Source organism: Camelus dromedarius, chromosome X (genome assembly GCF_036321535.1).
Source record: "Camelus dromedarius isolate mCamDro1 chromosome X, mCamDro1.pat, whole genome shotgun sequence".
Classification (NCBI taxonomy): domain Eukaryota; kingdom Metazoa; phylum Chordata; class Mammalia; order Artiodactyla; family Camelidae; genus Camelus; species Camelus dromedarius.
Genome location: NC_087472.1, coordinates 25300787 through 25327109, shown reverse-complemented (window position 1 = coordinate 25327109; position 26323 = coordinate 25300787). Strand labels below are relative to the sequence as shown.

The 26323-nt window shown below is 45.7% G+C and overlaps 4 protein-coding genes across 4 annotated transcripts; 3 read left to right on the top strand and 1 right to left on the bottom strand.

The window, feature by feature from the left end:
• Positions 1 to 1600: 1600 nt before the first annotated feature.
• Positions 1601 to 2844, bottom strand: RNF113A (ring finger protein 113A). The gene has a single exon (XM_010985871.3). It carries the CDS (start codon positions 2688 to 2690, stop codon positions 1656 to 1658), a length of 1035 nt encoding a protein of 344 aa, XP_010984173.1. The 5' UTR covers positions 2691 to 2844; the 3' UTR covers positions 1601 to 1655.
• Positions 2845 to 2962: 118 nt separating this feature from the next.
• Positions 2963 to 6130, top strand: NDUFA1 (NADH:ubiquinone oxidoreductase subunit A1). Its single transcript, XM_031446342.2, has 3 exons — positions 2963 to 3095; positions 4008 to 4097; positions 5979 to 6130. The coding sequence occupies exons 1-3, from the start codon at positions 2994 to 2996 to the stop codon at positions 5997 to 5999; spliced, it is 213 nt and encodes a 70-aa protein (XP_031302202.1). The 5' UTR covers positions 2963 to 2993; the 3' UTR covers positions 6000 to 6130.
• Positions 6131 to 6287: 157 nt separating this feature from the next.
• Positions 6288 to 8226, top strand: LOC105093941 (protein S100-A10-like). The gene has a single exon (XM_064482800.1). It carries the CDS (start codon positions 7542 to 7544, stop codon positions 7833 to 7835), a length of 294 nt encoding a protein of 97 aa, XP_064338870.1. The 5' UTR covers positions 6288 to 7541; the 3' UTR covers positions 7836 to 8226.
• Positions 8227 to 10494: 2268 nt separating this feature from the next.
• On the top strand, positions 10495 to 26323 carry AKAP14 (A-kinase anchoring protein 14). The gene is made up of 9 exons (XM_064483160.1): positions 10495 to 10546; positions 11269 to 11336; positions 12575 to 12953; positions 15809 to 15962; positions 18556 to 18722; positions 18819 to 18910; positions 22932 to 23114; positions 25604 to 25656; positions 26191 to 26323. Exons 1-9 carry the CDS (start codon positions 10495 to 10497, stop codon positions 26321 to 26323), a joined length of 1281 nt encoding a protein of 426 aa, XP_064339230.1.

Here is a 26323-nt window from a genome sequence, read left to right as displayed (position 1 = left end):
CCTTGTGTCATCCCTTAGATGCTGTTTGCCGGTGAGATGCTTTCTTAAGTCCTTTTCCCATTAGGCTTCTCATGTATCCCCACTATACTTTATACCTTCTGTTAAAGAATGTATCACATTCTATCAAATGAGTTTATGATTCTGAACGTTTCCAACGGCTGGGATTGGCTTAATCCTGAAAGAGCAACTCAGGGCACTTTTTTGCTTGTACCCATCACACCTGCATTATTTGATGTCCAACTCCATGAGGTCGGGGGCTATGTCTATCTTGTTTGCTAATATCCAGCATGCCAAGCACAGTGCCTGACACAGAGTAGCTGCTCAAAGAATATCTTTAGATGGATTAATGAATATGAATATAAAAACTCTAACCCACAATTTATTCTCACATGTTTCCTGGGACCAGCCCAAATTCTAGTCAGATCAATAAAAATTTACTAGTCATTTGGCCTAACTGGCCTCCTTGCCTGTTGTCTTGCATCTCCTTGTAATCTGATAGTTCATAACCATAGGAACACTAAAAAGAAAAAAGTCAGGGGTGGGGAGGGTATAGCTTAGTGGTAGAGTGCGGGCTTAGCATGCACAAGGTCCTGGGTTCAATCCCCAGTACCTCCATTAAAAAAAAACACCACCTAATCCCCCCCACCAAAAAAAAAAAAAAAAAGAAAAAGAAAAAAAAGTCTGATTGTGTTTCTCTCTCCAAATCTCTATCTCCTCATTACCCACAGAATACAGTCAAAGCTTCTCAACTTGGGTTCAAGGCTTTGGCCCTGACCTCCCTTTTCAAACTTCTCTGGGTTTATTTATTAAGTGCTTATTATATGCCAAGCACTGGCCTAGTCACTGAGGAGTTCACAAACTAGTCAGGAAGACAGGTACATAGATTAACTTTAATAGAATGTGATCAGCTCTATTACAGGGTCTGTGAGAACACAGATATTTTCAGACAGTGGATTATAAAATATTAGGGATTTGCCCTCCGCAAGTTCACAAGGTCAGTCTAGAACTGCATGTCCAATACAGTGGCTACCAGCCACATTTCAGGTGCTCAACAGCCACATGAAGCTAGTGGCTATCATACTGGACAGCAGAGTATAGACCATTTCAATCATCCATGGGAGGGGGTGGTTACATCTCTTCAAAGAGAGCAAGGAGCATTCCTTGTACACACACCAGGTAGGGCTAGCTACCAGTCCCCCAACCCAATTCTCCCACTCAGACTGGTCTCCACTCCCTGCTCCCCGCCCACCGCAACACACACACCTTGGATGGGGTCTATTTTGAAGTGGTACAGGCTCCTAATAGAGATAATGAAAGTTCCTTTGTAAACTATTAAGTGATGCAGAAATGTGATATAATAAATAGGTTCAGTTCTTGCTTTCATCACAGCTTTAGTCACTTCAAGCAAATTCTAGCTCTTTTCTCAAATTTCTCCCACCCTCAGAATTTATGCCAAATGGTTCTGAAAAGTATTTGTTACACACAGGCAGCATTTATACCAGGTATAAATCCAGGTTATACCTACCTTGATGCTTTTACAAGCTCTCCATCCAGGACCCTATTTCACCACCCGCCTTTCCCTAGAAAGGAAGGAGACGAATTAAGATTTCCAAAACAACAGAACATTTATTTTGAGATTTGAGAATAATGGAAAACTAAGTAATGGGAATTGGACCCTCATCAGGGTCTTCTGGGAAATCGGAAGCACCACCCTGTTCTGCAGCTCGATGCTTCTCCAGTTTAGCAATCAATTCTTTCGCTGGATTGAAGACGCCATTGGTCTGCTGGTCACAGACATAGCAGCGCGGGGTGGTGCGGAAATGCTGCAGCGCACAGCTCTCGCAGAAATAATGCCTGCACTTGGTGACAACTGGATTTCGGAAGGTCTGGCGACAGATGAAACACTTGAATGGTATTTCCTCCTCATCGCTTCCCACTTCATAGTTTTCGTCCTCATAGACACCATAGCGACCCTCATCAAGCTCACGTTCGATCTGCCACCCGTGCTTGTAATCTGAACGGTCATGGAGGAATTTGCAGCTGTCTCCGAAGCCGCAAAAGCCAGTTTCCTTGTAGTCCTTACAAATGTCGGGCTGGTAATCCCAGCGCACCGTAGCACGTAGATGCTCGGGAGCTCGGATGGGGCCCTTCCTCACCATCCCGGAGGACGCATTGCCCATAGACGTATCCTTGGGCTTCATATATTTCTGGTAATTATTGATTCCCCGGTAGATCTTGTCATCTTCCTTGCCCCTCAGCTCCTCTTGGATCTTCTGGCTGCGCTCAAAGATGGCTTGTGCGTCACGCTCCTTTTCTGTGTCTAGCTCGTAGACAGCAGTCGCTCCCATATCCTCTGGCCCCACGGGTTTCGCCGAGCGAGTGGACTTGTAGACCACGCCGAGACTCTCGGGTTCGTTCTCCCCCTCCTCCTCCTCGCTACTTAGGTCGTCGTAGGCCGCCTTCTGTTTACCACTGCCACGGGTCTTCTGTATCATCGGATTGTGGGTCGCCCGCTTCTTTTCCGGACGAACCACAGTGCTGCCTTCGTCACTGCTGCTGTTGCTGTCTCCGGACTCTCGGCGGCAGATCGGGCGTTTTCTGCGGCCTGTAGCCCCTTTTCGCCCAGGCTTTTTGAAAAGGAAGGTGCACACCTGTTCTGTCGTCTTTCCTGGAGAAAGTTGCTCTGCCATTGTAAGAGTCTCGAGCTCCGAAACGCCTGGGGCCTGCTGGGTGGCGGCGAACTTCTTCACGTCACTGCACGTTGCGCGCTAGGCCGAGAATTGCTGCAGAATCAGCAGCGGAAAGATTGCGGAAGTGAGTGCGCGGGAGCGAGGGCGCCCGCCGCTCTTGAGCCCTGCCGCGCGCCGTTGCTTCCTCCGGAGGCGTACGTAGCCCCGCCCCGCTCGCGTGCTGCCGCGGAGCTTATCGGGAAGGGACCGAAGCCGGGTCACCTTTAAGGGGCCTGGAAAGAAGTGTTCTTTTTCCGCCTCGCGATGTGGTTCGAGATTCTCCCTGGGCTCGCCGTCATGGCCGCGTGCTTGTTCATCCCGGGAATGGCCACTGCGCGCATCCACAGGTTCAGTAACGGGGGCAAGGTAGGGCGGCTTCTCCGGCCCAGCGGCCGACTGCACGGGCTGGCGTTGCGCAGTGGGCGGTGGGGTAGGGAGGCCGTTAGGACCCGGAGCCTCTCTCGGAGATGGGGAGTACCGAGGTCGGCCGTCCCCTTCTTGCCTGAAAACAGAGCCTTGCGGAGTGAAGCCCGACGGAAACCATATTCTACGTAACCAAGAAACAGCTGGTTGCTGGGTGAAGAGTGGAAAGCAGGGCAGAGTAGAGATTTGGGGGTTGGAAAGATAGGAGGTTAAGAGGCCCATAACTCCTAGGCAGAAGAGACGGGGGTCAGTTAGTCTTGCCCCCACTCCCCCTGACTTCTAGTCTCATTTCTTGCTGGATTTTGATTTTAATTTCTCTCATCCATATCTTGATAGCGTCTCGTTTTTTCACTTTTTTCCTAGCTTTGACTTTTTTATCCCCCTACTTTCTCTTGCAAGCCTTTAGGAATTTACCGCAATATCCTGGGCTTTTTTCCCCGTTAGGATTGTAATTTTGCTCTCTAGTCCACATCATCTCTAAGGTACAGAGTATAAATGTATTTGCTGTCTGGTTTTGTGATTGTCTTTTACGTGTGATCTGCCGCTGTTGTTTCTTCTCATTAGGGTCCCCAAAGGAAAAAAAAAAGTCATGGTTTAAAAAAAAAAAAAGTAAGGGGGAAAGAAAAAAATGATGCTGGTTAAAATAGAAAATATAAGAACTCATGGTTACCATCTTAATTCTAAAGTTTAGAATTAAGTCCGATTTTACTTAGGTTTCTGGACCTATATTGTTAATTTGGTTTTTATATCAGTGATGATTCCATTTCTCTGCACTGTCACTTATTAAAGTTTTCATATTCCTCTGTTGGGTCATTCATCTTTATAAACTTCAATAGCAATTTCTTTTAATTGTAGGAAAAAAGGATTGCCTATTATCGATATCAGTGGAGTATGATGGAAAGAGATAAGCGTGTCTCTGGTGCTAATCGTTACTATGTGTCAAAGGTAAGAAGGCTCTGATGATAGCCATCTGACAGGGTTGAGGTGGGTTCTGGTTAATGTTTTGCCAAAGTCATACAGTGCTAATTTAATTTGCATTTTCTTGTGTACTAGTGAGGTTGAGGAGCCTTTTATGTATTTAATGATCGTTTGCATTTCTTACACTGGATTGTTTGCCTGTATCCTTTGCTTCTGTTGTCTTTTTGATTTATAGGGGTTCTTAATATATTATGGATATTAAATTTTTGTCAATTTCATATGTAACTAATATTTTTCCCAGTCTGCTGTTTTTTTTACTTTATGATGTCTTTCATCAGATTGTTTTTTAATTTTGATGTTCAGTTCATCATATTTTATCGTTTTGGATTTTGGGTTTTGTATCTTGCTTACAAATGACTTTCCTATCCAAGATTCCAAAAATATATTCTTACAATTTATCCAAATACCATTATAGTCTTTTCTTTTTTTACATTTAGTGTTTTGACCTCTCTACAGGTCATTTTGGGGTATAATATGAAGCAAGGATTTAACTATAGTTTTTTCCAAGAAATAGCTAGTTGTCACAATTACCCACTTATAGAAGAGTCCATTTTTTAATTTGAAATACCACTCTGGTAAACTATATTTCTATATATACATGGGCCTGTTTGATGAATGCACTCTTCAATACTCCATTGGTTTGCCAATTCCTACACCAGTACAATAAAGAATTACTATAATTTTATATTTGATCGAATCATATGAAACAGCTCTTTTGTGGGTCAAAAAATGGCCAGGCAGTGGCATTTTCATATGAGTCAATCTAATAGTATGTTCTTATAAGTTGTAGGAGTTCGTCATCCTCATTATTCTTTTAAAAAAATTTACTTTCTGTATTTTCTCCTTGCTCATTCATTCTTCACAGCAAATCTAGGTAAATATTAATTCCATTTTACGGATGAGAAAAGAGGTCGGTGATTAACACTGTGAGGACTCAACCTAGGTGATCTGCCTCTCAGTACAGTGCTATTTGAGAACATAATCTAATGAACATGATGATAGATACCTACTCATCTAGGGCAGTATTTCTCAAAGTATGGTTCAAGAATAACCATCAGAATCACCTGACATGTGAGAGAAAATACAGATTCCTAGGCTTCTGGCCAGACCAGATGAATTAAGATTTTTTACAAGGTGGTTCCTAAGACTATGCAATTTTAATTTCCCTCAAGGTAATTCTTCTTGCGATAGAAACAAAATACCTGGACTGTTACTTTAACACCTGGAAGAAATGTCATCACTGATTCATCTTTTATGTTATAGTTTTTGAAGTTTTTGGTTGTGAAGTGAGATAGAGTGAGTCTTCTGAATAAATAGTGTCATGCTTACAGGGCAAGAGTTCTGGAGTTGGAGGTCCCTGAACTTGATTTCTGGCCCTGCTATTTCCTTCCTGACTCAAGCAAGAAACTTTTAACTTTTCTGAGCCTCCATTGTTTTCATCTGTAAAAAACTAGAATGAGGCTAATAATTATCTTCCTCAGGTTGGCTGTTATTTTTTAAAATGGTTTTACCTTACTGTCCTCTGACTTTCTGAGGGTGTTTTGTAGAATGGTCCAGGTGGTAAATAGTTGCTTGACTTTAGTTCTGATTGCAAGGGGGGCGTTTTCTTTTCATATAAAATGATAGGTTTGCTACTGTCAGAAGTGAAAATTAGGAATCATTATAGGTTATTCCTTTTACTTTAATGATTATAAAGTTCAGTCGGGGTTATTGTTGCAGTTAGATATGGGATGTGAAAGTACTTTCTTTAATAATGGAGGATACCATTTGGTGACACTGAAAATAAGTATATGCACATCTTTGTCAGGAACAGAATTCTGACATTTTCCTTTTTAAACTGTTTTTCAGGGTTTGGAGAACATTGATTAAGGAGGCATTTTCCTGATTGATGAAAAATAACTCAGTTATGCTCATCCTACCCCTGCTAGAAGGTTATGCAGTGTATTGTGTAGCATACAGTGTATTATTTAGTGCTTAATAAAAATAAAAAAGTAAAATCAGAGATTTTCTTTACTTTTTAAAATAGTACTACACAGGATCAAGCAATCTAGCCAGTGTAGCTTTATCACTTAAAAAAAAAAAACAACTAGAAGGGAACTGAGGCTTGTAAAGTTATAGATGTAATGTACACCAAGCACCTATCACTGTGCCCAGTGCCTAATGTGTCGTAAATGGTAGTTGCTACTATTGTAATAGATATAATTAACATTTAAAAACATGTTTCTTCAGAGATTGCTAGGAGAATACAGAAAAAGTAGTGATTTTTTCTCTAGTTCCTTTTCTGGGTGAATCCTGTAGTGCTTAAAATTCCAGACTGCACCTTCAATTTTCATGCATTCTGTATCTAGCACATAGTATTCACTTAAGTGTTGATTTTTATTTTAAATTGTTGTGTAGAGCAGCAACGATTATGTTTATTAAAGTGAGTGTACTGACCACTTGAAATAAAGAATTGCATGTTCAGTGCTAAAGTTAACCAGATAATAGGAAGATCTGAAAAGGTGTGTGTACTATAAAGATGGTGAATACTCTGTGTGTGTAGGTTAATTCCCCAGGTGACCACAGGACCTCTAGGTGAGAAAAGTAAGTTGCTTATCATCTCCATCTTTTATCCAGTTTAACATTTGATCTGCTGATGACCTTAAACACCCCTGCACTGTATGGTTCCCGTTGACCTCATCATACAGGACAGGGCTTACAGAGGAAGGAGGTGGTGGTCACACTTAGAGGAATACTCTATATTGTGCCACCCTGTGATGGTGAAACTCTTGAAAGAAAGCTACAGTCTGCTCACAAACTTAACACAACCTCTAGTCTATTTAGGGCTGCACAGGGCTCATTTTATTGGTTGTTATGAGAACCATCTCTGGATAGGAGAAAGGGGGCAGGTAGTACAGATGGGTATACAGGACTTATTGATAACATTACTAAATGTGTCACTAAATCTATTGATTTTTAGGTCTGGTATCTGCCCAGTGTACCTTTAGGCAGGGCTCATCCGCTAGAGGATTCATCCTTAGATGAACGTCAGGGCTATAGAGTGAGGGGCTACATGTAGAAATCAGTTGGTCAGGTTCAGCATTAGCGTCCGAATTCTTCACCTCCTTTTTTGGCACTTGCTATGAAATTTAGCCTTATTTTTTACTCTGCTGCTAGGGAGTGAACCAGATTAAAACACTTTGAAGCTAGAAGACTGTAGTGCTGCTTTGTAACCTACATTTCTCTTGGTTTTTTGCAAGTGTAGTTAGCTAGAAGGGTTTTCTTAGAGCAGCTCTGGCAGATGTGGTCTGGCTACTGACTTCCAGTCCGTAGTTCACCTGCTTTTAAGGCCAGTTGAGACCGGCCACGCGTCCCTGCCAGCCTGGAGTCCCCGCCGTGCCTCCTGCCTAGGCTTCAGCAGACCTCACCAAAATGCCGTCTCAAACGGAACACGCCATGGAAACCATGATGTTCACATTTCACAAATTTGCTGGGGATAAAGGCTACTTAACAAAGGAGGACCTGCGAGTACTCATGGAAAAGGAGTTCCCTGGATTTTTGGAAAATCAAAAAGACCCTCTGGCCGTGGACAAAATAATGAAGGACCTGGACCAGTGCCGAGACGGCAAAGTGGGCTTCCAGAGCTGCTTTTCGCTAATCGCCGGGCTCACCATTGTGTGCAATGACTATTTTGTGGTGCACGTGAAGCAGAAGGGAAAGAAGTAGGCGGGACTGAGCAGTTACTCCTGCCCTGATAAGAAGTCTCCCAAAGGGTCGCTTAAGGAATGTGCCCCACAGCTTCCCCCTGTATAAGGATTTCCTGAGCAGATTGGGACCCTTAAAAAATGTACAAATAAAACCCAACTCCCCTTGGAGAAGCAGAGAAAGAAAAGTCAGTTAAAGCCAGATAAGCTTTTGATTTTTATATTGCTTGCATCCTCTTATCCTCAATAAACAAAATCATTTTTTAGTTCTGAAAAAAAAAAAGGCCAGCTGAAAGGATGCCTGGGAAGTGATGCCATTCATTTGGTTTTATTCTTTTAAAAATTTTTTAAATTGAAGTGTATTTGATGTACAAGTTACAAGTGTACAATAAAGTTCACAATTTTAAAGGTTATATTCCATTTATAGTTATAAAATGTTGGCTGTATTCCTTATACATATGGTTTTATTCTTTATTTTAATTTTTAAATAGATACCATATTCACATAGCTCAAAAATCCAACAGCATAAGGTACAGAGTGAAAAGACTTGCTCCAGTCCCCTGCCCAGTGCCTGCCCCACTGTCACACCATCCCAAAGTGTCTATGCACATGTAAACGCATGTTTTGTCTTCTGTGATGGTAACACCTGATACGCAGTTTACCTTTATGTCACTTGTTTAGAAGAATGGTTCTTGTTTGAAATTATATATGCCAGGCTGCCATAGTTATTCCTGGGATCAAATGAAATAGTAAATAGGAAAAGACTGAAAAATGTTAGACGAAGCCATACACATTCAGAAGGGGGAGGAAGAGGATGGCCCTGCCCTTTGGGAAACATTTAAGTGAACTATTTATGGTAAAAAGAACATTCTAGAATCAGCAATTCCAACTTAAGAAAGGTTGAGGGATGGGAAGCAATCACTTACCTAGCCAACAGCAGACCAGGGACTAGAAGCCTGGTGTTTGGACTCCCAACCTAGTGTGCTTTTAACTGTCCTTTGTGGTTCACTTCAGTAAATAGTGCTGAGTAAATGCCACATGCCAGGCACTGTGCCTCAGATTTGAATAAGACAGCCTTTCCCCTCTGGAGCTCTGTCATAGGGGAGAAAGACAATTTCAGGTTGGAGCTCTGTCATAGGGGAGAAAGACAATTACAGGTTGGGGTGTGATGAGTGCCAAAACAGTGGTCTGCGAAAGATGCTGTGGGGGCACAGAGGTGGGGCCTGACCCAGCCTTCAGATTGGGGGAAGGGGAAGGGTTTCAGGTAGGTTGCAGGTGATGCCCACAGCAAGCCAAGTCTTGAAGGTTGGGAAGCATTTACGAGACAAGCAACTGAGGGGAGGACGTTCCATGCCGAGAAAACAGCGTTAGTGTGGGGCACAAACTAGCATGGCTATGCGGGAAAGGGCAACAGGTAGTTGTGCAGAACCAGAGCAAAGCCTGAGGCAAGAAAGAGGGAAGAGAGACCCAGAACACACACGGGCCCAGTACATCTCCCTCGGGGTGCTGGACTCTCCAAGGGCAGCTGGGAGCCTCTTTGGGGCAGAAAGCAGGAGGCTGAGGTGGCCACCCACATACAGCTGCGGGGCTGCTCTGCAGAGGACGGACTGAAAGCAGGGGTTCTCAGCCAGGGTGAGTTTGCCTCCCAGGGCACATTTGGAAAGTTTGGAGACATTTTTCATTGTCACATGGGGAGTTAGAAGAAGTGCTACTGACATCTAGTGGGTAGAGGCCAGCAATGCTTCTAAACAGCCTACAGCGCATGGACAGCCAGGACAGTGGGAGCCCACAATGTTAACACTGCTGAGATGGAGAAACCCTGAAAACAGCAGGGGCTCCATCAAGGCACATACCAGGGAGTGTTGCTGTTTTTTTTTTTTAATTCCTACTTATTCAGGAGTACATGGGGGCAGTTCCCCTTTTTCCCCTGTTCCTTGTTCTTTTCTCATTAAGGTTCAGATCCCAGGTTCTCCTTTGGCTCATCCCTAAACCTGAACTTTATCACATCCCTGGAGGCGTTTGTTTCCCCACAGGTGTGTCCCAACTCCCTGCAAGTGATGTGCCGCAGATCAAGAAGGCAAAGAACAAAGCTTTTTTTTTTTTTCCCCGAAGAGATGTGGAGACTCGGAACATTGGGAGGACTGTCACCACCGCCTGTCACCTGTGCAACCTCAGGCAAGAAGTCACTTCACTGCTCTGAGCTTCAGGTCTCCTATCTCTCAAGTGAGGAAGTATGTGCTCTGCACACGTCCCTGGGTACCGAAACTGTCAGGAAGTCATGTATGTGGAGTGTTTGTAAACGTACAGCCCTGCTCACGTGGAAGGTATCATGGCTGGCTTACAGCTAAGCACCCCCTGAACAGTTGTCCAGGCCACCCCCAGGGCCCCCAAAGGCTCTTACCCAAATGTGGTGTCAGGCGGGCCCTCTGGCTCAGCATGTAACCAAGTGTAGGCAATCTCAGGTTCCGTCTTAGAACCAGTGAGCACATCTCGGGAATCCCCGGAGCACTGTGACACAGACAACAGACGGCACTACCCTCCATCAAGACACTAATTACTCTGAAGGTGTTTTCTGAGAGTAGAGAAGAAAATCCAGCTCACCGCCACTGTGGGAACCAAGCGCCTGCTTACCCCTCTCAGCGGATGCTGCTGGCTCTGCTCTAAGGAAAGCTGGTGACTGGATGGGACTGAAGCTGGCTGCCCTCAACAGGAAGCTTCTGGATGAGAGGAGGGGTGAGTGTTAAACATCTCTTAGTTTTCAGAATTTTGTATTACCCTCATACTTTTGTGACCTGAGAAGTCAAATTATTCTACTATACTTTTGTGAGACACAAGACACCTGGAACAATTCTAGAGTTTTTTCTTTCCCAAGTATGTCAATGCAGATTTTAAAGATCTAAAGACATTGGCATTCAGCTTCTTGGTTTGGGCCTCTGTGTGCTTGTGTAATGGTCCCCTCCTCCCCCTACCTCATCCACACACCCCTGACCAAATCTTTTATCTCTGAGGTTTGCATACTCTGGAATATTCTTCTGGGATGTCCTCTTCCTTTGCTTTCCAGATGAAGCTGGAGTAGACCCTGAGCTGGGGGTGAGCATGCTCTTATAACCTTCACATTTTGGTGCATTGTTGATAAAAGACAAGAGAAGGAAATTTCTGTGAAGAATAAATCTAATGCTATATTTGCATTAACTGTAAAAGGCTTCTTTGGCATATCTGTGTACCCTCTTTACAGCTGTTAGCCGCAGTACACCTCCCCCACCCCCAAAGGCTCTTTAGCGATGAAGAGCCCAATCACTGCTTTTGGGATTTCCACAAATCTTGATTCAGAACTAGAGACCTAATTGTTCTTTTCAGGGCATCACTGAGAAAATGGCCTAGCAGATTGATCTTGTATGTAACTGGCGCTTTATTAATTTGAACACATTTTGTTTCATCTGTTTGTTTCTTGGCAGGCATCTTCCTCAGTTCCAGAAAACATGGAGGTGCACCAATTACTATATACGGCCTAGAGAGTGGTCAGGTAATACAATTTACAAACAAGTATGCAATTTTATTACAACCCCAAAGAACTGTAATAGCAAAGGCAGTAGAAAAAAAGGGAAGACAATGGAAAAAAGCATCACTGAGCATCACTGTCCCAAGAAAACAAAAATCTTTCCCATGTGCTTAAGGGTTTCTTTGGTATACCTGCTTGTCCGTCCCCCCCCAACCTGTGCCACCTGCCACATGGCTGGGGAGGGTCTCATTCTGCAGATGGATTTTTTTCCTTCTAGGCTTTGTTTCTAGAGGCCAGAAAACAGTGTAGCCCCCCAGAAGCTTACTCTCCTCTCTTACCTCTAAGAGCCTAGTCTTTGGGGCAGGGTGGGTCAGGTCTCTAGGATGACTCTGGAGCTTTCATCCAGTGCCTGTTAAGTATGGCCCAGTGTAGTTCTGACCGTGGAGCAGAACATCAAGGCATTGCCATCAGAAGTCCACCCATGTGAGAACAGCTTGCCATAGTACTTGTGTTCTGAGCAAAGCCCAGTTCAATGAGGTACTCGCCCTGTGGCAGACTTGCATGCTTAAGGATGGCTGGAATGTTCCGAGAGGCCTTTGTGACATCATGACTCTCAGGGATCCACTCATCTGGGACTGACCAGCACAGTGCTCATGGCCTCTGGCCTTTATGGATGGAGAATGGACCCCGGTTTAGGAAAGGCCCCCGGGCTCCTACCGCCTTCTCTCCTTTCCCTCCTTTCCTTTCCCAGGACAGTCTGGTGATTTTTCAGACTTGATGTGAAGTCACTCAGCCACACTGATGTAGAACCTGCCCAAATCCAACGTGCCTTGCTACCTACATGTGACTGGCTAGATATCCTTTCATGTGAGCACACCTTATCTTCCCAACTAGATTGTAAGTGCATTGAAGGTGGGAATCTTGTCTTACTCGGCTTCACTTCGCCACAGTACCTGCCACCTGCGCACTTTGCTAAAAGATATCTGCTGGCTGACTAGGTTCACTCGACAAGAGATTGTCAGCACTGAGCTAGAGCGTCATCGCTGAGAACGGAAGTAGGGAGGAGGAAAGGGGCGGGGGGAGAATAAGAAGATAAACAAGGGAGAGGGGGGATAGGGTGAGCACGAGGGTACAAGGGGAGGCGAGGGCAGAAACAGAGAGGGAATGAATATGACTGAAGGGGCAGCGATAAAAAGAAGAGAACTCAAGGCCCATGGTGCGAGGGTGTGGCGTCCGGAAGCCCCCCCCCCCCCCGGCTTTAGCTCTGGCCCCTCGTGCTCTGGCGTCAACCACCCCTGCCCGGGGCCTTCGCCTCATGTCCTCAATTCAGGAAGACGCTCACAGCGACCTTAACGGTGCTCCAAAGCAACCATGGTGAGCACCGCACCCTGGGTACGAGCTCACCGCCCTCCCACACGCGGCAGGGGAGGCCCCGCCCTCTCCGACCGGCGGGGCGGCGGCGGCGGGAGGCCCAGGCGGGTGGGGCGCACGGCCCACCCTGCGTCGTCGGTCTCCCGGGAAGCGGCCGCGGCACACGCTCACCGCAGGCCGACCGGCCTGCCGCCCCCGGGCAGGGTCTGGAAGGGCCCCGTGGCGGTTCTCCCGGGCACGTCCTTGCGCACCGGCTCCACGTTCTCGCAGGTGCTCGGGGGCACGCGCGCGGACAAGGGCTTGGGGCTCCTCGGGGGTGAGGCTCATGGCGGGGGTGGGGGGCGGTAGGAGCGGGGCTGCCGAGTTCGAGATTTCCTTCCTGAGGAAGAAGGCGCTGAGTTTGCTGAGCCCCTGACCAGCTCCTGCCTCACCAGGGAGGCAGAAGCATCCGAGGAGGAGGGCACGGCTTGGAAGAACCTGTCCTCTGCGCTGCATGAGAGTTCAAAAGGCCTCTCAATCTGGAGAGCCCCGAGGCCAGAATTTGTCGCTTCAGCGAGGGGCTTGGCTGGGGATAAGAGATAAAGTTCTGGCTCACCGAGTTGCAGCTCCTGCTTCAAAGAGGAGCCTTTCTAATTGGCTGGTAAATCTCTCCTGGCTACCCCACGAAAATACTTTGCCTACTAGGAGTTTGTCTTCGCTTGCCTGCATGGCTCTCTCCTCTGGGTAATTAAGAATCCCACTGCTTGCCTCTCAGGCCAGGTCCTCACCTGGGGCCTCTCATCACTGGTCCCCGGGCTTCTTAGGAGAGGTCCGACTGCCCTTGCCCACGAAAGGTTGGCACACAGGAAGCCAGAGCTCTGCCCTTTGGGAACGCAGCTACTGAGGGGCCTAGTGTTTCCCGTTTCCCTTCTTTTCCCCAGGGAACCCAGAGGCGGGCAGGGCTGTGGATCCGGGCCAGCTGTGGCACTAGAGTTGGTCTGATGGGCTGTGTGGGAGTCAGACCAGAGAACAGAACTGAAGTTAGTCCTATCATCAGTCGTATTCGTAGATCAGGGACCTGCGGACTCACCAATACCAGTGTCCACACGCATCCTCCTCCTGCCCTGGCTGCTGGGCAGGGGGCCCAAACAGTGAGGGCTCCAGACACACCTGCCCCTGTTGTCCCAGGCACGTTCTCCCAGCTTTTGGGAAGTGGCGGGCTCTTTCTGACTCCTATACTTTTGGACTCTGCCTGTTGTGGTTAGTTTCTTCATCATCGTGATTGTGGTAACTAATGTTTTTTGAGCACTGTGGACAAAGAATGTTGCCTGCCATCAAGCCATCAGCCACTGCAACCATCAGGGTGTGCCCTGAGTGGGGTTCAGGATGGGGGGCTGGGAAGCAATACTGGCCCTAGATAGTTAAGATGCATATCAAAGGAATAATTTTAAGGAGCCAAGACTCTTGCATCTTCCAAAATGTAGAATCACTAATTTCATTAACTTGAGATGTCTGCTTTTTGTGATTAGCAGTAATCTTTTGATGTTTGACTACATTTGTTTTTTTCAACAAAACTTCCTAGATATCTTGGCTCCTCTCTTACCTCTTTGGTGCAGTTCCTCAGAACTAAGAGGCCATCTCCTGGGCTAGAATCCTCAGTAAGCTCCTTGAATAAAATGTAACTCTTGCAACTTTTAGGTTGGGTTTTTTTGTTTTTCAGCTGACAACACTTAGAGTGTACCCGTCCTTGTTTTGAGCGCTCTGCATGAATTGCTTCATTTCATCTTATCAACCTTATGAAGTGACTCCTATTAAGATCCGCATTGTACACATGAAGTTCAGAGAGGTGAAACAACCTGCCTAAAGTCACAAAGCCAATGCATGGCAGAGCTGGGATTTGAAATCCTACCCTCGATCAGAGTCTGAGTTCTTCCAACTAAGCCACAGTACCTCCCACCCATCTCCCTCCCCAGTACCATCCCTACCTCACTGCACCACCTTGGCATCCAATCTGTATGTGGGCCCTGGGTCTGTGTGTGTCTTCCAGGCAGCTAGCTCAGCATTTCATCCTGGATAAAGAGGATACTCAACAAAGCACTGACTTTGTTGTGATTGAGGCCAGTTTGGTGAGAAACCAACTACTCCTTATACAAGCACAGTGGTTAAGGGCAGGGGTTCTGGGACTTAGAACTTCAATGGATTAATAAAATTAGTAAAATAAAACTGGGTCCTAACATAGAGCCAACAACTTTTCATTTCACCACTTAAAAGAACACTATACTACTACTACTATTAATAATAATACTAGAAATAATATCTAAGTATTATAGAGTGTATGATGTACTAGGCACTGTTCTCAGTCTTTACATGGATTATCGGATTTGATCCTCATAAAGAACCCTATTCCACATTGATTGATTTGTGAATGTTGAACCACCCTTGTGTCCCTGGGATGAATCCAACTTGATCGTAGTGTATATACTCTTTTTCACATGTTGTTGGATTTGGTTTGCTAATATCTTGTTGAGAATGTTTGCATCTATATTCGTCAAAGATTTTGGCCTGTGATTTCCTTTTAGGCAGTGTCTTTGGTTTTGGTATCAGGGTGATGGTGGCTTCTAGAACCCTATTCCACAGGCACTCTCATCCCCATTTTATAGATAAGGAAACTTAGAAATGTTAAGTAAACTATCCCTGGGTCTACGCTGATAACCATTATAGTATAAGCTCATCCTTGATTCATAAAAGACATCTTTGAAAACAATCAAGCACACAAGGGAAGTCCTAACCTCAGAATTGGGGAATAAATAAGTAAAAACTCAGTCAATGCAGTTGGACAACTCTGGGTTTGAGTCTGGGGCAATTTATTTAATTCTCTCTGTGCCTCTGTTCAACTGTAATGAAAACACTGACGCCTACCTAATGGGGCTATTGAGAGGAGTAAATAAGCCCTTCACACGGTGACGAGCACATATGAGGGCCTCCAGGACGTGCCAGCTGTGCGGCCTATACTTACTATTTTTCCTGGCACAGTTCTGCAAGCCCATCTCCTCCTGGGGAGAAGCTGGGTATGGATACAACAGCTTGGTCCTGCTCTGCAGGTAAGATTGCTGCTGTGACTGACTGTCCTCCTCCCTCACTAACAGAGGCATTTGGGCTTCGCTTCCCATTGGTTGAAATTGGTGTTGCCCTGGCAGTACTTGTAAACATTCCATCTGGGAATCCCTGGGAAAAGCTGCTGAGAGACTGTCTGAGGCTTTCCTGGCTACTACTTTTCCAAACAAGGATCTGGTCCCTCAGGTATCGGGGGTTACTAAGGGTGGGAGGGCTCCTCAAAAAGGACCTGCAGTGGTTCTCCCTGTTTATCACCCAGACCCCAAACTTGACCACACCCCTGACTCTTCACACCCATTCTGCCCATCTGGCCTCATTAGGAAGGGAAGGGGAGAAAAGGAACTAGGAAAGGCCAGTGGGAGGGAGGATAAAGAATGATTCGTCCTGGGAAGGGGTGTAGCTCAGAGGTAGAGTGTGTGCTCAGTGTGCACGAGGTCCTGGGTTCAGTCCCCAGTACTGCCATTAAAAAAAAAAAAGTGAGTTGTCCCAAGGACATGTGAGGATAAGATCTGGACTGTGTCCTGAGCCCTGCTCTCCGCTTTCCCTCTCCCATCGGAGCACAAGGCTCCTTGGGGAAGGTCTTAAGGAGGTCTTTCCATGGACAAGGCCCCCACCTCATTTGCTTGGTGTTGGATGTCATAGATTTGGCTTCCAGTTAATTCATTAACAGGTAATTTGCTGAAGCCAAGTCACTGAGTGACCAAGTAGCCAAATGGGCCATTTTCTTTTTTTTCCACTTTTTAAAATTGAAGTATAGTTGATTTACAATGTTGTACTAGTTTCTGGTGGGCAGCATAGTGATTCAGTTATACATATATATTCTTTTTCATTACAAATGGGCCATTTTCTGAAGGATCAAATTGCTGTATGGTTAATTAACCAAAGCCTGCCGAATTTACCAATTTACAAAAAAACTGTTGTTGTCTTTAACCATGGAGTTTATGGGAAATTGATTTGGCCAAATTGGCATGACCCTTGGGCTGGGGAGCACCAGTTTTCTAGGGTTCAGGGCCTTCAGACACCCTTACCCCCACCCTCAGTCCGTCCTCACTCTGGGATGGGCAGCCTGAGAAGATTCCATTTGCCCCCAGCAGATGACCCTGTCTAACAACAGGGAGCTAAGGCAGAGGCAGACTAGCTTACCTGCTGATAGGAAAGCCAGTGAACACGAGTCAGCATCATTCCTGGCAGGTCTGAAGCTGTTCAAACCACTCCTGGGCTGACAGCCTCAGGAACAGGCTTCCTCGATTCATATGGTAACAGGAGTCCCTCTCCAGGACTCAGGGTCCCAGCAGGAAACTGTTGGCACAAAAAGTAGGAGAGGTTGAGAAGGGTTAAGTAAAGGGAATATTTACAAAGGTGAGGGCAGACGGTAGGGAAAGGAGGGCACGTGCAGCTCCCTGAGGCTGGTAAAGTTGAGGGGAGAGAATGGTCACCCTCACCCGACTGAGTGGTGAGAGAGCTGCCCCAGGGCAGGTGGCGCCTTCCCCTCACAGCCAGCCACAGGTGACCTGGGCTGGGAGACCCCCGGGGAGTATATGCCTCTAGCTCACTCTCCTCCCTTCAGCCTGGTCTCCCCATTGTGTGGAGTGGCCTGGAAGACAGGGCAGGAGAGAGTCCACTGCTGCAGTCCAGAAGGGTCTGCCTTCCAGGACAGCAGGGGAGACGGGGGCAGTGGGCCTGGAGGGGCAAATGCGAGGTCTCCAGCGCACCATCTCACAGCGCTTGGTGAGAGCTGAATGCAACGAGGTACATTAAAGACCCCAAACTGAGAGTTGCTCTTGATTGAAAAATAAATAGCTCCCCTCGGAGTGAGAGATCCACTTTCATGCAGCACCCGCCATGCAAGGGATTTATAACTGCTAGAAGTAAGGTATCGCTCCTCAGTGAAGAGACTTTAGTATAGCAGGGAAAGAAAGATGATCTAAGACTCAAGGGAAAAGATGGGGGAAACATGGAAAATGTGCAGCAGACTTCTAGCTCGGTGACAAACCCTTCACAGCCCTGGTAACTCTAATTTCCACAATCTCAGTAGATGTCAAGGGCATTTGGAAATTTTAATTATCACTTATGATAAACATCTTACTAAAACAAGAGCAGACAAATATATCTTCTTAATAAATCTCAAGCCATGAAGCAGCAGCACGCTTGTGGTGTAACACCAGGAAGCACCCCCACTGAAGCCCCACGCGAGAGAAGCAGGCTCATCACCTCCACCTTCATCTCCGTTTTCCCGGAAGTGTTACCCAAAGCTCATGCTTGTATACTGCTGGGAGAAAGGTGGTGAAAAGTGATACTTTCTGACAGATAATTGTATACCTAGAAAATCCAAAAGAAAAAAAGTGGAAAATGAGCCCCTTCTATACTGTATTGCCTCTCATCATTTTTATTCACTTTATCTTTAAAAAGCCACATGCCCTCAGCCACCTAAAGCAGTGATTGAGGTTCTGATAAAGACTCAACTAGAAATCAATATTGCTAGAACTCTAAGAAAGTTAGAAATCATTCTACTACATCTTGCTTGACTTAAGTCTTCATGGCTATGAGATTGGGGAAATCCTTGGTTTTCAGGAATAGTGGATGTCAGCAGCCAGACACAAAGGGTAAACAGTGAGGCCTCACTCCTACCCCAGCCCCTAATCCCCTCCATCGAGAAAATGACCATTTCCTGTATCTTGTGATTTCTCAAGACATAGTCTGTACTTATATGAGTGTACACACACACACACACACACACACACACACACGTAAAGGTAACTTCTTGAGTTTCTTTTTCCAGTCAAAAGAAAATGAAGCGGACGAAACATGTCAGATTTCAGGAGGAAGTAAACGTGGCTAAAGAGACTACAAGCCAGACGGCGGACACACAAGACACCAGCAGTGTAACTGAAGTGGCTCTAGCTCTAGCTAAGGATGTCATCGCTGCTGCTGTTCAGTCCGTGAAAGGTGGTAATCCTGTTTGGGTGCCTCAAGGATTGTCTAATGACGTAACACGCCACACAAGGAGAGGAGGCAACTAATGAATTCCCACCTTGTTTGCAGAAGCTGAAAACCCCATCAAAAACATCGACTGGGTCACACACGGTGAATTCACAGCAGAAAGGGGCCGTAAACAAATTGAGCAGTTTGTCTTGGTAAGTGAGTTGACCACTCCAGCTTGGCATACAAAGGCAAAGAACAATAGAAAGGCTCCTGTTTGATGAAAAGTTTGAAGTCCTAGAAAGCCTAAGAGATGATTTCATAGGCGACCAGAATAAGTAAAAACTGTCCTCATCTGGGTTTCAGAATCAAGATGGGATAGTCTTTGAAGGTTAAAAGCTCAATCGCATTTCCCAGTGTTGGTATCATCCTAACCGTTCTTTTCCCTAGGAAACTCGGATAGTCTCAGTGAGCAACTTTCCCGTGCTGCTGCTCTAACTGGGGGACTGGTGGCCTAAGGAGGGAGCTGCCCCCCTAAAATAGTTCACCATCTCCAACTTTAGAGTGCTCATATTAACAGGGGAGGCACATAGATCACAAGTCTTTTTATTTAGCTTTGAAACATATTCACTGGACAGTCAGATGTACATGCTCATAAATTCCTTTTCTTTCTCCTTATGGACCTGGCTCTGACCCAGTTGAGGGCTTATCCTGGCAGCCTCCGGGAGAAGGCCGTGAGTTGCTTTGCATAACCAGTGCAGTGAATAAAGAAGAATGGCCTGGAATCCCCACTCACTGTATTTCCTTCGAAGAGAAACCAGTAGAAATTGGTGGAGGCAAACTCCCTGACCCTGGGAGAAGTTTCCAGCTGCCTCTGTCCCTCTGGTCAGCCCATTCAAGCCCTCCGCCCGAAGGGCACCTGGGAAGGCCCAGTCAGGAGAGAAGGAGGAAGGGTCAGGGGTTTCTGGCTCCACAACTTCCACTTGTAACCCGATGGCAAAACTTTCCATTCCCAGGGCAAGGGGGATCTGGAGCAGGCTGAAGAGGAATGGTGCAAAGTCCTAGTCACTCTTAGGCCTTCCTGCCCGGCCCCCATCTCCATTTGGGTTTGGGCAACAGGCCCTGCCTGCTGCACCCAGGGAATCAGACTGGAATGGGACACAGAACAAGCGGGAAAGTGTTCCCCTACAGATCCCACTAGTTATTCTGAGTTAAAGGCAAAAGTAAGTCCTGACAGGGGCCTACAGGGCCCGACATGATCTGAGTCTCTACCCGCCACCTTCCCCCCAGACTGCTCAGACCTCGTCACCTCTCTTCTTCTCCCCTTTCACCCTCCTCACTCCAGCCACACTTGCCTCCTTGCCATTCAACTCTAAGGCACACCCCCACCCCAGGGCCTTTGCACTTGCCATTCCCTTTACCTGGAACTCCCTCCTCTGAGATCTCCTTATGGTTCATGCTTTCCCTCTCTTCAGCTCTTTATTCAGACGCCACCTGCTCATTGAGGCCTCTTCTGGCCACATCATCTAAAATTGCACCCGTCTCTCCTCCGACTTTTTTTCCATTAGCACTTAGCTCTGCCTAAGAGATTAGATTTTATTTACCCTGTTGCCTTTCTCCCACCACCAGATTGCATGATCCATGAGGGCAGAGACTTGTTCATTGCTCTGTCCCCAGCCCCTAGAAAGGTCAGATATATAGTAAATGCTCTATAAGTATGTGTTGAATACACGAACAGATTTTTCTTCTCTCCATACCATTATTTCTTCACAGATGAAAAGCTAGGTCAAAGTGTTTGTCTTACACATTTGTAGGACTGCTGTGAGGACAGAGAACAATTAGAAAGTAGAAGGTAACTGAAAAGCTAAAAGCTCTATATAACTCGATGAAAAATCACCCTGTTCCCAGCCCCACTAATGCAGCAAGCCCTAGAAGTCAAGTCTACCATCTAAGTGCCAGGCACTTCTGATGGAGAGCTTTGTCTAGCTTACTGCAGATTTCCCAGAGGCCACCAGACGCCAGGCGGTGGCAAATTAGGAGTTATTACCATTTACTGAGTGAGCACTACTATGTGCCAAGCACCACCAGGTACTTCACATGCATTGTCTCACTGAATCTTCACAACAAACCTGTGTGTGCGTACATCAGTGTACCCATTTTACAGATGACAAACCTTGAGGCTCAGAGAGGTTGGGAAGTTTGTCCGAAGTCCTTCTGATTAAACAGCAAAATGAAGTTTTGATCATAGGTCTGTCTGATATACTTTTTCCACCTAATTATAGGAAAAGTACTTTTTGATGACAAAAGTAATGGAGAGTTTACTGTCAACGAAAAATGCAAATTCAAAAGATTTTATGGTATTGCAATGTGAATAAGAATGGTTAAACCTGGTGTCAGAAGGCCTGTGTGTAGGGAGGGAGCAGGCACACTTATGTCACTGGGCATAACTGGTTTATTTTCTTCAGGAATGCAGTCTGACCACAAGAGTACACAAGTTCTTCAGACAAGGAAAACTGGTAATTCCCCATACCTAAAACACTAAAACACTTAAAATTATTTTTATCATGAAAATAAGACATCATTATTAAAAAAAAAAACCTAGTGAGGAAAAAGACACAAAGCAGAAAATGCGAGGTCCCCTTCCACCCCCACAAAACCCAGTTCTACTCCCTCAAATGACACTTACCATTGATAACAGTTTTGTGCACATACTTCGAGATGCCTGTTGGTTTTGAGTGTCCAGCAATATGTACTTGGCTAAGCCATCCGTGGTAGAGCAGCACAATGAGACACTGTTTCCTAGAAGTGAGTATATGAAGCCATGTTATGTAAAAATGATAAAACACAAGGATAATACACACTCGCTGCAGCTACATAAAGCTGCCTGTACAGAAATAAAAATGGGGAGAGACTGGCCTGATGGAAACAGCTGAATTTTTATCTAAGGCTGCTTTAGAAACTCTTAGAATTAAGACATCTGATGGGGTAGAGAGAGCACTGAGCTGCTGGGGAGCCCGGGCCCCAGTCTCAGCTGTTGTGTTTGATGGTCCCTTCCTATTTCTAGGCCCCCGGATCCTCATCTGCAAAGTGAGGGGCTTTGTTAGGTGATCTCCAGGGACCACTTCAATGCTACAAAGTCTGTGATTGTGTGACAGATTAAACATTAGGCCTGAAAAAGTATATTAATATAGAAAAGAGGGGGGGAAAAAAAGCATGCTCCAGTGGGCCTCGAGGGGTTGACTGTTGGATTCCTTCGTTAAAAGGAACAACGATCTCTGTAAGAAGACACAGACCCTGATCTCAAGGAATCTAGAGTCTGGTGCTCCTCTCTGGCTAATGGGAACAGCCAATCGGGTAGAAATTTGAAATAAAGAGCTGAGGCAGAAGGCCAGTCTAGTTCTTTTTAGGAGGGCCTGAAATCTTTTTACCAGTCTCCTCCCACACCTCTCCCACATCACTGGGATTGTCAGACTGTCATCCACTTCCTTCCTTCTGTGGACCTTCCTCTTAATTCACGATCTTTTTTGATTTGGAAGTGCCCCAGTAGCCAGTGCAAGGGGGTTCTGTCAAACTCGCTGAATACCTCTGGCGTTCAAGGCCTGGTGCTGAGACTCAAGGCTGCATCATGACGTCTGTGGACCCCAGGTGTTAGTAAGATTAGCGCTTTGGATGGGGAAGCTTTGCCAAGGGATCTGAGGGGTCTGGATGGTCCTTTGCCAGGCCCATCCCTTTTCTGACCTTATTTTATCTGCTACCTAGGGCTGCAACGAAATGAGTCTGACTTTCAAAAACAGCTTGTGAAATCAGCCTCATTACTTTCTAGTCACACCTTCAGGTCTCCTGGAGTGGAGTGAGCAGAACACAGGTTCTAATCACTTTCTAATTATTTTCCAATAAACCAAACTTGCCTTCCAAGTAAGGGTCTGGAAGGAGGTGCGTGTGTGTGTGTGTGTGTGCGGTGTGTATGTACACACACATCTGAGTGTGCCCCCCTGCACTCGAAAGCCCACTCTCAAGTGATGTCTGCTCTATTCACTTATTTCAGCTCCACTTTTTCTCTTCTCTACCTGTGGAGACAAGTGGGGGCTGACTCTAGTGTGAATCTCAGTCAAAAGTGTTAGAGATGGACTCCAGGAGCAGGGCTGTAACCCCTCCTGTTGTGCACCTTCACCTAGTGAACTTGTGTAGAAGTCTGCTTTCCTTCCTCTGTGTGCTTTTTCTTTTTTCTGTAAACAGAAGTGGGAGTATCACAGCCGCTGGGTGCACTACACAGACTTTTTAAGGAGGGAAGACATGGGCCACAGCATCTTCCACTACATCTACTGTGTGCGCTGGAGCATCCCAACTGCTCAGATACCCATTGCACAGATTACTGCCGGTGTCTACTTCACCATCAAGATCCACAAAAAAAAACCTCCGGTAAGTGTTTCCTTTTCCGCCCTGCTCCCATTAGTGAGGCTCCAGTGAGAACGGAGACTTCTATTGTGAAGGCCACCGATGACCTCTTCTTTGTAAAACTGACCAGTCGTATTTCTGTCCTCATCCTGCTTGGCCCGCCTGCAGCATTTGCCAAAGCTGATCACTTCCTCCTCCGTGAAATACTGCATTTGGCTTCTAGAACAACATTCTCTCCTGGTTTTCTTCCTGCCTCACTGACCATTCCTTCTCAGTCTCGTGCTGGTCTCTCCTCTTCTCACAAACCGCTTCGTATTGGAATGTCCCAACACTCAGGTCTTGGACCTCTTCTCTATGCTCACTTCCTTGACAATCTTATCCAGTCTCCTGGCTTTAAATGCCACCTCTAGCTTATGATTCCCAAATTTCCACCTCCAGCCCAGACCTCTGCCACTTGGATGTTTAGTAAGCATCTTACTTCTTGTGTCCAAAATTGAACTTCTGATTTTCCTTTCCAAACCTGACCTACCTGCACCTTCCTCATCTCAGCTGATGGCCAAAATCCTCCACTGCATCCCTGGCTCTTCTTTTTCCCTCACCTCCCTCATCCAATCCATGAGGGACCCTGAGGGCCCTACCTTCAAAACCTGGCCCTGAATCCAAGCATTTCTTCCTACTCCACCTCTACCACCCTGGACCAAGACACCATCATCTGTCACCAAAGTTATTTCAACAGCTTCCACCCTTACCTGCATCCTGTCTCTTCTCAGCCAGCCAGAGTGAACCTTGGAAAATCAATGAGCCTATGTCACTTCTCTGTTTCAAATGTTCCAACGTGCTTCTCAGACTCAGAAGTGCATGCGAATTACTCAGGGATCGTTAAAAGGAAGATTCTGGTTCAGCAGGTCTGGGGCAGGGCCTGAGATTCTGCAGCACTAAGAAGCTCCCAGGTGATACTGATCAGGACCCAGGGCCACCGACCACATTTTGACTAGTGAGGGCCCACAAGGCCTTGTGTGGTCTGGTCCTTCGTTATTTCTGCTTTCCCACCACACCTTCCCCTGACTTACTCTGCTCCAGCCACTCTGTTCTTCCCTCTCCTCAAATAAGCCAGGTGTAGTCCCGCCTCAGGGCTTCGGCACTTGCTCATCCCTCTGCCTGGAAGCCTCTCCCCAAGGCATGTGCACGGCCAGCTCGCTCACCCCCTGCACTGCACCTTCCACCCCGACTCCCATGCTTTTGCTTTTTCTCCATAACACTTTACCACCTTCTGATCTTCGATATAACTTATCTCATTATAGTCTGCTCCCCCACTGGAATGTAAGCTTCAGGAAGGCAGGGAGTTTTGTCTTGCTGTAAAACAAGGCCTGCCAATAGTAGGCACTCAGTAAGTCCTTAAAGGAATGACTGGTTGGTCCACTAGGTAGACCATGAATATGAAATATGTTGATAGCTGGTGTGAAAGGAGTTCATATAACATCCATTAATCCAGGGTTAGGGTCCTCAGAAAAGCAGGGTTGGTACCAAGCATAATGCCTGGAATACAGCAGACATAAAAATGTTATTTCCCTTTTGCCTTCATCCTTTCACTGAAGTTATTTGAGTCTTTGTGTGACTCTAAGGCTTTACATACAACCACACAGTGAGCCAACTATGTCCTATATTCATCCCATCCCAGTACAAACTTACCCATTTGGAGAGTTTAGAACCTGGAGTGCTCTAAAGAGGTAAAATACGTGTTCTCACTTCTGACCATACATCCCGCCATCAGCTGTCTTGCTGACTGGCAAGGTCTAAGATCAGAAATTGAGGCTGCTGGAGGTGAAAGTGACCATGACCAGAGACCACACAGAGAGAGGGCTGGGGAGATGGGCTCTTGCTCGCAATTCCAAGTATAATTTTGGAGGGGATACTGGATGGAGACACCACTGAGACAATATTATAGCCTACATTTTTGTACTGTTTTAAAAATGTTTTTGAGCTGTATTCATCTGTATGATTTCATTCTTAGGCCGTCCTTACAAGGTAAGCTGGTACTGTCAGTTGAGTAAACCAGAGCACATAAAGATGGCACGTGACTTACACTCCTATTGATGAGAGCACAGCCTCTCCTGACTTGTTTCCAATTTTGTGGAGACTCAAGGTATTTGTTGCCAAAAAGATCTTCTGGAGAACAGAGAGTTTTTTGGTTTTTTTTTTTTTTTGCTTGTTTGTTTTGCTTTTTTGGGAGGGGAGATTAGGCTTATTTATTTTTATTTATTTTTAATGGAGGTACTGGGAATTGAATCCAGGGCTTTGTGCATGCTAAGCATGCACTCTACCACTGAGCTATATCCTCTCTCCTTGGAGAACAGAGGTTTGAAGTGACAAACAACTGCCATCTATAGACCCTCAATTCACAAGGAAGATGAATTCTAGAAATTTAAGAGCTTACATATGACACATGTAGCAATGGAAAGAATCATGAGTTGGTATGATTGTTCTAAGCTGACAGTTGCCTTTTTCTCTCTTAGGATACACCCATTGATGTCTCTTATGTCTTTGAGGGCCAATCATTAGTTCACAGGTAATGAACACTTAGAGACTTATTTTAAAAGGGTACTGGGAAAAGGTCATCACACTCCAGGAATCCAGCAGGCCCACAGCTACAGATAATTTATGTAGTGGTCACTTTTCTTCTTTGGACCACCTACTCCATTAGGATGAACTGAAAGTAAGATTCTGCCATTGTTCTAGAAAATTGTTTTTATTTTTAGTGTCTCATTTTTCAGTGATTATAAATTTGAGGATTAGTTGCTGGAGTAGGGTGGGGCCAAAGTAGGTCATGTGTATTATTTCTATGGGAAACTTCACTTGTAACTAACTCTTGTATAATAATCCCTTTTATTTGTACAGCAGCTCTTTTAAAGAATCTTTACATATAAGCTCATAAATCTTTTTATTCATTGGGCCTAAGGAATAGACAACCTTTGCCCCCTACTCTGAAAAGGCATTTTGCTTACTAGGAATGTAATAGAGTAAACAGGGAGTCAATCCCTGGCTCAATGTTTTGATTCATTTTTAAGAAGTTTTGCGTGTCCTTGTTTTTCTTCCTCTGCAGACCAGGAATGATTCGCTTTCGAGAAAAATGGCTGAGGGACATTATTGAGGCCAAATGTATTTTAATTAATCCAAATATGTTCCAATTCAACAGTATTGGAATCTTTCAGAATATTGTAGGATTAGATTTCTAA

What these genes read in the sequence shown, in the direction of transcription:
- AKAP14 (XM_064483160.1), top strand. Translation starts at nt 10,495, where the DNA reads ATGGGACTGAAGCTGGCTGCCCTCAACAGGAAGCTTCTGGATGAGAGG. An exon ending in CCGGCTCCACGTTCTCGCAG is followed by an intron (nt 12,954 to 15,808) that starts GTGCTCGGGGGC and finishes CCTCACTAACAG; the next exon opens with AGGCATTTGGGCTTCGCTTC. An exon ending in TCCACAAAAAAAAACCTCCG is followed by an intron (nt 23,115 to 25,603) that starts GTAAGTGTTTCC and finishes TTTCTCTCTTAG; the next exon opens with GATACACCCATTGATGTCTC.
- NDUFA1 (XM_031446342.2), top strand. Translation starts at nt 2,994, where the DNA reads ATGTGGTTCGAGATTCTCCCTGGGCTCGCCGTCATGGCCGCGTGCTTG. An exon ending in GGTTCAGTAACGGGGGCAAG is followed by an intron (nt 3,096 to 4,007) that starts GTAGGGCGGCTT and finishes TTTTAATTGTAG; the next exon opens with GAAAAAAGGATTGCCTATTA. An exon ending in ATCGTTACTATGTGTCAAAG is followed by an intron (nt 4,098 to 5,978) that starts GTAAGAAGGCTC and finishes ACTGTTTTTCAG; the next exon opens with GGTTTGGAGAACATTGATTA.
- RNF113A (XM_010985871.3), bottom strand. Translation starts at nt 2,690, where the DNA reads ATGGCAGAGCAACTTTCTCCAGGAAAGACGACAGAACAGGTGTGCACC.
- LOC105093941 (XM_064482800.1), top strand. Translation starts at nt 7,542, where the DNA reads ATGCCGTCTCAAACGGAACACGCCATGGAAACCATGATGTTCACATTT.